The following is a 10,000-nucleotide window of genomic DNA, read 5'->3' as shown; positions in this document are numbered from 1 at the left end:
ACACCCAGCGGACGCAGACCTTCTTGGTGAAGGACTCGGTGCTGGACGAGGTCCTGCAGGAGCTGAGAGGCTCCGGCTCCCTCTTCACCAGCGTCAGGTAGTAGCCGGTCCCCAGCTGGTTCTTCAGGTACAGGGACGAGCCCACGCAGCACAGCTTCCCGTGGGAGATGATGGCGATCCGGTCTCCCAGGATGTCGGCCTCGTCCATGTGGTGCGTGGACAGGATGATGGTCCGACCTGCGGGAGACAAAAGGTTCAGATGCGGTCCAGCTGTTAAAACAACCGGCGGCGTCCCGTGAGGACGACTCACCCGGTCGGTACTTCAGCAGCAGGTCCCAGATCCCTCTGCGGGCGAAGGGGTCCACGCCGGCCGTGGGCTCGTCCAGGATCACGACCTTCGATCCCCCGACGAAGGCCAGCGCCACGGACAGCTTCCTCTGCATGCCGCCGGACAACGCGCTGGACCTGCAGCTGCGCTTGTGCGGCAGACCCGTGTCCTGCAGGATCTGCTCAATCTCAGCTTTCACCTGCTGCTCCGACAGGCCTTTGAGCCGGCCGTAGAACCAGATGTGCTCCTCCACCGTCAGCCTGCGGGGGGCACCACAACAGCCGTCAGTCAGCAACGGGACACCTCTGACCCTAACGGGGACAGTTCTGCATCGTGTCTGAGGACTCACATGCTGAAGAGGACATTGTGTTGAGGACAGACTCCCAGACTCTGTCTGATGGCACTCAGCTCAGTCCGGATGTCTCTGCCCAGGATGTAGGCGGTGCCAGAGGTGGGGGGGAACAGGCCAGTCAGGATGGACCTGCAGGGACCAGGACCAGGTTATTGAGAGATACCTGCAGGGACCAGGTTATTGAAAGACAGGCTAGATATGTTCCTGTACCTTCTGCCTGCATCCTCACATGGAGAAGTAAATGTCTCTGTCCTGTCCCTGCCATCCCTTTCCAAATACCTGTTCCTGCCCTTTACCTGTCCCTGTCCTTTACCAGTATCTGTACCTGTCCTGTCCCTGTCCTTTACCAGTATCTGTCCTGTCCCTGTCCTTGCACCTGTCCCTGTCCTGGTTGATGTGGTCCTGTACTCACATGGTGGTGGTTTTCCCGGCTCCGTTGTGACCCAGGAAGGAGGTGATTTGTCCCTCGTAGAAGCCGAGCGTCAGTCCGTCCACCGCCAGCTTCTTCCCGTGCCGGTAGACCTTCACCAGGTTCTCGATGTAGACTCCGGGCTCTAGGTGAGCCGGCTCCTCCTCGATGCACACCGCTGGAAGGAAAGACCACATGAGTCCAGGACGTCTCTAGATCAGAAGTGCGGTTTGCGGTTTTCTGTGAGGAGTCTATCGCCCCCCTGTGGTGACGCGGAGCTACAGCACTCACCTTCTGGGTTCTCCTTCCGGTTCAGGGGGACTTTGTTGGACTTCCCTTCTTTCTCTCCGAACCAGTAGGCCTTGGTGAAGGGGAAATACCACAGTCGAGGGATCCCGTACTGACCTGAGCAAATGGTAAAGATCAAAATACATAACATTCATTTTATGACTTCCAATAAGAAAAGAGCTGAGACTACTTCTTCCTCACGGCCTCTGACTGACCACAGGACCGCTGAGGACAAGAATAAGACTGGAGGGATGTTCGGATGTTTGTCCTCATCATCATAGTTCTACGTCTCTTAAGTTCTTAAGTCTGTCTTGAACTTTCCGTTCCACCTCATACTCTCACCTGGGAACACGGCCTCGATGTACCAGGTGAGCACTCCGTACAGGAAGGAGTCGAAGTACATCATGACGATGGCGGTGCGCAGGCTGAAGTCGTCCTCCTCCAGTGGACTGGACACCAGGTTGTTCCACTGGATGCCGACTCCCTGCTCCTCAAACAGGGCGAAGTACTCGCAGCCGAACCCGAACGCCACGGGGGACAGGATGCTCTGGGGGGAGAAGACATGTGACTCTCTGGTCCAATGACAATACAGCATTGTGACAGTGACGCATGGCGAGTTCTTACAGCAAAGACTTTGCCCCCGAAGCCGATGTAGTCCTGCCAGGCCACGCAGAGCACGTAGGGCAGGTAGAGCGTGAAGTAGATGATGCCCCCGCACGCGGCGGCCAGGTTAGCGCGGGCGAACGCCGTGCTGAGCAGGAAGCACTGCATGATGGTCACTACTGCATAGGAGCTCAGGAACAGGAAGACCACACCCGGGTTGCTGTAGGGCAGCAGGTTCCCCTTCTGCTCGGAGGGAAGGCGCATCAAGTCAATTAGGTCATTCAGGTCATTGAGCCAGAAACCAGACAGCAACGTGAGGAAGACGAAGATGAGAATTTATTATCACGTCGGACAAAAACAAGAACAGAGTCCCACAAGGTTCTTTGCTGAGACCTGATCCATTCCCCTTCTATAAGCTTCCTTCGGGCTATAATGTATAGAACAAGTTCACTGTTATGCCGTGTTCACACCAGACGCGGCATGAAAATTCGCGCCGCGTCCACCGCGGAAGTTTACTCGCGTGAGTGAAACGAGGGTGTTCACACCAAACGCCAAAAATCGCGGCGCGAAGGGGGCGTGGCTTAGCTCTGTCGCTTGCCTCTGTGAGAGACAAGCGACGAAGCTTTCATTTCCGCTATCGACCATGGAATAAATAACCACTAGTTCTGCTTTATACTTGTTGTGTAAACTCCACATATGTCGGAACATCAAACTCCATGGTGTCTGGTTTCATAATATTATCCGTAGTCCCACAACAGCGTCTCAATGAAGCCACTACCAGCGCTGGTTCAGGCGGAGCAGCAGCAGTTTCATTCAGAAATGGGGAGACGGCGGTGGTGACGGGCGCAGCTTCTCAACGCTGATTCTCAACGCTGATTGGCTGCCGCGTCCTTCGCTTTGTTCGCCCCAGGTCAAACGTTCTGTTCGCGCCGCCTCAAACGCGTCTATCTGGCCGCGGCGCGAATAAATCACCAATTCGCGTCGCAGCGCATCTGTGGATTGACTTTACATGTAATCTGGTCGCGCCGCAAATTCGCGCGCGTCCGGTGTGAACACGGCATTATGCAGATGATACTCAATTCTATCCATTGATTAAACCTGTTTATGATTTGACGCTACATTAATTATCACTTGTGTAGATGGCTCATGTGTAGATAGCCTCATGTGACAGGACAGATGTCCTCTCGGCTCGGGGACAACAAGGACCACATGTTTATACGTAAACCACTACACTAGACTTCTTTGGGTTTCCTGACCGAGACGCAGCACAAAGGTCCCACTCAGCCTCCAGCTCACCTTCAGCAACAGCACCAGCAGGCCGGCGCTGACCAGCAGAGGAATCAGGCTGCTAATGAACCAGCTGAACCACAAGATGCCGTTGTTCAGGCCCATGATCCTCATGGTCTCCTTCAACCGAGCCTCCTTCTCGTACACCACGCTCTTCAGGATGATCGCCACCGAGTACATCCACGCCAGAGTCATGAAGAGAGGCATGGAGCGGCTCATCACCCGCAGGAAGCTGGGACAGGGGGACAGATCGGGACAGATCAGGACATGGGGACGGGTTAAGACATGGAGGACGGGTCAGGACAGAAGGACAGTTTAAGACAGGAAGACGGTTCAGGACAGGAGGACAGGTTAAGACAGGAGGACGGGTCAGGACAGGAGGACGGGTGAAGACAGGAGGACAGATCAGGACATGAGGATGGGTCTTACATGTCGTCCACGTAGCAGGGGTAAGGCATCTGCTGGATGTAGACGCCCGTCTTCTCCTTGGTACCCGTCACTGCTCGGATGATGCCTTGCTCAATAACGTCCTGCAGGTACGAGAACCCGCCCCAGATGTACCGCATGTCCTCAAACGGGTCGGCACGGGGACCCGGGTCCCAGTATCTGAAGAAGAGCAGGACAGACAACAGGTCCGTGAAGAACTGTTCACCTTAAAAGGGACAGAGCCAGGCTAGCTGTTTCCCCCAGTTTGCATTGATTATGCTCAGGCCCGGCGCCAGGCACTGATTTGCAGGGGGGCCTTACGTTGCTTTGGGGGGGCACGTGTTTTCTTTAGGGTTTTTTTACAGCCTATGGTAGCATAGTAGTTCAACTTTTCACCTATAATCGAACTCCGGCACAAAATGGTGACGGACGGTATTATTTAGAATCTCACAAGCTAATGAATCGGCCAGCTGAGCAGGTAGCCTACCCAATAGAATTAGACATGAACCGTAGGCCTATGGCAATCAATCAACACAGCAATCAAGCAACACATAAGTCCAACAATATATTGTATTGAAAGATCAGCAGATAGCAGATTCAGCCACAACAAGACATTTAAAAAATAGGCCTAAAAAGGTCTAAAATGATTAGGCTAACACATCCAGCAACAACAACATCAACAACAATAACGATGACAACACACTCAACAACAACACACTGTCCGCTGTTTGTCCGAAACAGAGCGGAGCGCAGCAACGAGGAAAAGGGCCAACCAACAGCTAGCCTCCAACAGAAATGAAGAAGACATTGCTTTGCATTACATGTTTGTTTGTTTTTCCAAGAAAGAACAAACACACAGGCCTACAACCAATCATGTAGCCTCGTCCATAGGGCCAGCAGGCTGGATGAAACCAGATAACTCACCACTAGTAGAGCGGGAGACGACGGTTGGCCGCCAAGTGAAATCTGCGTAGGACAGTGTCCCTCCATTCATTCCTGAACTTCTCTGTTAAGTCTTTCTCCAAAGCATAATCAGGTTGGCCTTTCATTTGTGGAGCATCGACTGTCTGTGGTCAAAATGATTTTGCTCCTTTTTTCAGGAGAAATCTAAAAATATGGCAAGTATTTGTCATTATTATATGTTATAAAGGCTTAAAACACTGTGTAAAAAGTAAAAGGTTAAGAAATGTATTTGAATTTTCATCATGTCTCTCTAATAAACAATTAAAAATGAACATGGGTTTATGTGGGCCAGCAAGTGGCAGAACTTTCAGAAACTATACTAATATTTACAACCACAACATATTATTTCCAAAGAAAACACCTCTAAAAAGGCAGTGAAAAGCCAGTCAAACTCTCTTCCCTGCTCTCTGCTGCTGCTCTGCCCTGCTCTCTTCCACCCCTCCACCACCACCATGTCACGCATGGCAATGGAAAGCTACGCTTCTTAGCGTTCAGAATCTGTTGGGATTACGTCGATGGCATAAATATTTGAGGAGTTATGGTAATTTTAGTTTTGCATCCTGTTTGCATGTTACTTCCTGTGACAGCTCCTGTCGCCGGCGACAGAGAGTTTGGCTGTTTTTTTTTTACGTGTGATAAGTGACTGACAGGCTTGTTCGTCCAGGGCGGGCCCAGCCGAGTCCGAGGGCGGGCCCGGCCCCCCAAGGCCCGCCCATAGCGCCGGGTCTGATTATGCTAAGCTAACCCGTTCAGAGAAGAGTGTGTGTGTGCGTGTATATGTATATGTCAGTGGCGTACATTTTCTACGTGGGACTTCTGTGCCATCTGATATCGTATTCATAAATATGTGCATTAACGGACAATGCATGTAGTCCACATCAACAAGAACCATCCCATTTAGTTATAACAAAACATGACAAAACTGCGGCACTAAAGCGCCGCACACTCAAGAGCACGAGCCATGATCGGAAGGAACGATATTAACTATATAATAAAAACAACACCATAGACACATTAACACAACGCTACTGCAGATGTAAAAACACAAACAGCAGTTCACTCACCAGATGCTGTTCACTGAAAGACAAAGTCCATCCTCCTCTCTTTGTTAACAAACACATCAATGACAGTTTATCGGTGCACTTCAGTTCCAGTAACAGGTCCTTCTCGATGGCCATGCACCACGAGGGTCGTCACCGCCAAACATGCCCACAACCCTCCATGAGAAAAGCGTTGTCAGTAAATCCACCACCAAGTCCGTTTCTCCTCCTCCTTCTTCTGAGTTCGGCTAGCAACTAGCTAGCTTTCTGTTGACTAAAGTCACGCTGGCTCACTGACCAATCACAGCGCATGTTAATGCTGACGTACTTCCAGGCCACCTCGCTGGCCCAGGCACGTCAAAGAATACCCCAGCATGTCAAACTAAAGATCTGATTGGTTGAAGACTATGACAATCAACGATAACGGCCCACCACTGGTATAAGGTATATGTATGTGTATATGTGTGTGTGTGTGTGTGTGTGTGTGTATGTGTGTGTGTGTGTGTGTGTCGTACGCGTCTTTGATCTTATTGGTCCTCTCTACGTTGTCGATGTCCATGCGGATCTTGTAGTTGAGTTTGGCCGGCAGCTCGGTGGCGTTTGGGTCGATGTCCGGGAACACGATCCCCGCCCAGAACTTCCTGTCCTCCAGCAGCACCATGGACTGGTTGACCAGTCCCTCCTCGCTGGAGACTGGCTCCAGTTTGTCCAGATTCACACACTAACATACACACACACACACACACACACACACACACACACACACAGGTCAGGTAATTTATCCACCAATCGCAGCACGTTCTGCAAAAGCCGTCTGATCAAGGCTGCGATGAGGCGTCCTACACGGATATCAAAATGATAAAAATCTGCAGCAGGTAAAAACCTGCATGTGTACAGCAGTTAATGTACGGTCCCCACAATGTAGGGAAGGACAGTCGGTCCCCACAATGTAGGGAAGGACAGTCGGTCCCCACAATGTAGTAACGTGCAGTCGGTCCCCACAATGTAGGGAAGGACAGTCGGTCCCTACAATGTAGTAACGTGCAGTTGGTCCCCACAATGTAGGGAAGGACAGTCGGTCCCCATAATGTAGTAACGTGCAGTCGGTTACCACAATGTAGGGAAGGACAGTCGGCCCCCACAATGTAGTAACATGCAGTCGGTCCCCACAATGTAGGGAAGGACAGTCGGTCCCTACAATGTAGTAACGTGCAGTTGGTCCCCACAATGTAGGGAAGGACAGTCGGTCCCTACAATGTAGTAACGTGCAGTTGGTCCCCACAATGTAGGGAAGGACAGTCGGTCCCCACAATGTAGGGAAGGACAGTCGGTCCCCACAATGTAGGGAAGGACAGTCGGTCCCCACAATGTAGTAACGTGCAGTCGGTCCCCACAATGTAGGGAAGGACAGTCGGTCCCTACAATGTAGTAACGTGCAGTTGGTCCCCACAATGTAGGGAAGGACAGTCGGTCCCCATAATGTAGTAACGTGCAGTCGGTTACCACAATGTAGGGAAGGACAGTCGGCCCCCACAATGTAGTAACATGCAGTCGGTCCCCACAATGTAGGGAAGGACAGTCGGTCCCTACAATGTAGTAACGTGCAGTTGGTCCCCACAATGTAGGGAAGGACAGTCGGTCCCTACAATGTAGTAACGTGCAGTTGGTCCCCACAATGTAGGGAAGGACAGTCGGTCCCCACAATGTAGGGAAGGACAGTCGGTCCCCATAATGTAGTAACGTGCAGTCGGTCCCCACAATGTTGTGAAGGATAGTCGGTTCCCACAATTTGAGAAGTCACTGACCTCCATGAAGCGGGAGATGCTCATGATGGCCTGGTCGGTCTCATTGAACACCTCCCTCCAGGTGAGGCTGCCGGCGGTCGGGGCTTCCTGCTTGGACAGGAAGTTGGAGACGTCGTCCACGGTCCAGTCGGTGTGGGTCAGCTGGCCGTGGAAGAATCTGGCGGTGGCGTTGTTCTTCAGCAGAGTCTGATAGACAGATCAGGACGACCAATCACTCACCGATCAATATGATCGAGTATTTATTACCAAGAACATGAAGAAAGACATCTCATGAGAGCAATAATAATAATAATAATAATAATAATAATAATAATAATAATAATAGGTAAAGAAGAACATGTTTACCCGGATCACGTCCATCTGCTCGCCGTTCTCCATGAAGTTCCAGACTTTGGGTCTCATCTCCTCCCACATCCCGCCCAGGTCCCTGAACACACCGAGCTCCTGGAAGGTCCGGTTTACCTGAACGCACCGAAGACAGTTAAAGGGCCAGTCCCAATGTTCCCTCAACCCTCAAACCCTGAACCCTCAGGGACTCGCTGGCGTCAGCTGCTAAGTGGTTGAGTGTGAGAGGCTGTGAGGGCTTGACCTGGTGGCTGTAGCTCATGGGGAAGGTGAAGGTCGCCGGCTCGATACCCAGTCCCCCCATAGTTCACATGTCTCATGTCCCTGAGCAAGACACCCGCTCCCCGGGCGCCCCACAGGGCAGCCCACCGCCCCCCAGCCAAGGATGGTCAAATGCAGAGAAGAATCTCCCCCAATAAAGGATAATTTCTTTATTTCTTCTTTTCTAAATATGAATGACAGCACTTTGCTGCAACATATCACGTGACTACATAAAACACATTGTGTACAATTGTGTATTTATTTTACTTTTTATTCATTGATTTGAACGTCTTCCTCACGAGATGAGAAGTAATTTTAAATTATTTATTTACTCGTTTTGTGAAAATGTTTGATGAATGTAAATAAATATGGTATATATATTTTCTGCTTGCATTCCTTTGATTTCATGTGTTTTTATGTTCCATCTTTAATCCGTAATGTTGTAGTGTAAAGGTATTTCATCAGCCTCTTTGTTTACCTTTTTTTTTACGTCTTCCATTGGGAAATGGCTATGCATTGTGGGTAATGCCCGTAGGAAAAGGGTTCATAAAGGGCTCAAAATGCCTGAGAGAACCAAACCCTCAAGGCCTCAAAGTCCGTGAGTCCGTAAGGGTGGAGATTGGGATTGGGCCAAAGACACCGCTCCGCCTGCGGGGGACCGAGGAGACAGGAAGTGATGTCATACCTCGTGGATGACCTTCTGGGTGGCGGGGGTGTGAGGGGTGTACAGGATCTTGCCCATCAGCAGCGGCTTCAGGGCCGTCCAGATCATCCGGGACATGGGGTTGGAGTCCATGTTCTTCACCAGACTGTTGCAGTACGGGGCTGGAACACGCAGCACATACATATGTGTATAAATACATCAAATACACATCACACATACACACACACACACACACACACATACACGACCCCCGAGGACTCACTGGACGAGTTGTCGTACAGCGACGCTGACTCGTCCTCGCTGCTGTTCTGGTTCCCGAACAGGGCCTTGTAGTTGCTGTCCTCGTACCAGTTGAGGGACTTGATCTGCAGGCCGCCGCCTTCAGGGTGACCGCACACGATGCGGGACACGGCCTGGTACATGGTGCTGGGGGACGACGTGGCGTTCTGGGTCAGGAACACGATCTCCGTCCTCAAGTTGATCCAGCTCTTCATCCCAGCCAGCTGGACCAGAACCAGAACCAGAACCAGAACAAGAACCAGAGCCAGAACCAGAACCAGAGCGACGTTCAGAGAAAAGACACAAAAAAATAGTTGATTATGATTTCACAGCATAACAATAACTCTCCTTCCAATGCCCAATAAAGATGTCTGTCCTCAACAAAGACGTCTGTCCTCAATGAAGACGTCTGTCCTCAATGAAGACGTCTGTCCTCAATAAAGACGTATGTCCTCAATAAAGATGTCTGTCCTCAACAAAGATGTCTGTCCTCAACAAAGACGTCTGTCCTCAACAAAGACGTCTGTCCTCAACAAAGACGTCTGTCCTCAACAAAGACGTATGTCCTCAATGAAGACGTCTGTCCTCAATGAAGACGTCTGTCCTCAATAAAGACGTCTGTCCTCAATGAAGACGTTTGTCCTCAATGAAGACGTCTGTCCTCAATAAAGATGTCTGTCCTCAATAAAGACGTATGTCCTCAATAAAGACGTCTGTCCTCAACAAAGACGTATGTCCTCAATAAAGACGTCTGTCCTCAACAAAGACGTATGTCCTCAATAAAGACGTCTGTCCTCAATGAAGACGTCTGTCCTCAATAAAGACGTATGTCCTCAACAAAGACGTCTGTCCTCAACAAAGACGTCTGTCCTCAATGAAGACGTCTGTCCTCAATAAAGATGTCTGTCCTCAATAAAGATGTCTGTCCTCAATAAAGATGTATGTCCTCA

At 50.6% G+C, this 10,000-nt stretch overlaps 1 protein-coding gene across 1 annotated transcript in view; it reads right to left on the bottom strand.

Annotated features, from left to right (window-relative positions):
• LOC306745859 (phospholipid-transporting ATPase ABCA1-like) overlaps positions 1-10,000 on the bottom strand; it is a 47,486-nt gene that overhangs the window by 21,847 nt on the left and 15,639 nt on the right. The window contains exons 9-22 of the mRNA XM_079228710.1: positions 9,034-9,274; positions 8,793-8,932; positions 7,847-7,963; positions 7,502-7,687; positions 6,212-6,417; positions 3,697-3,873; positions 3,277-3,499; positions 2,002-2,223; positions 1,720-1,924; positions 1,381-1,494; positions 1,093-1,267; positions 678-809; positions 311-588; positions 20-237 (exon numbers count right to left, since the gene is read on the bottom strand). Coding sequence (XP_079084836.1) covers positions 20-237; positions 311-588; positions 678-809; positions 1,093-1,267; positions 1,381-1,494; positions 1,720-1,924; positions 2,002-2,223; positions 3,277-3,499; positions 3,697-3,873; positions 6,212-6,417; positions 7,502-7,687; positions 7,847-7,963; positions 8,793-8,932; positions 9,034-9,274 — 2,634 coding nt within the window. The remainder of the gene's footprint in view (positions 1-19; positions 238-310; positions 589-677; positions 810-1,092; positions 1,268-1,380; positions 1,495-1,719; positions 1,925-2,001; positions 2,224-3,276; positions 3,500-3,696; positions 3,874-6,211; positions 6,418-7,501; positions 7,688-7,846; positions 7,964-8,792; positions 8,933-9,033; positions 9,275-10,000) is intronic.

This window comes from Taurulus bubalis (assembly GCF_910589615.1).
Source record: "Taurulus bubalis genome assembly, chromosome: 13".
In the NCBI taxonomy this organism is placed as follows: Eukaryota; Metazoa; Chordata; class Actinopteri; order Perciformes; family Cottidae; genus Taurulus; species Taurulus bubalis.
This window is presented reverse-complemented; position numbering and strand designations above follow the sequence as displayed.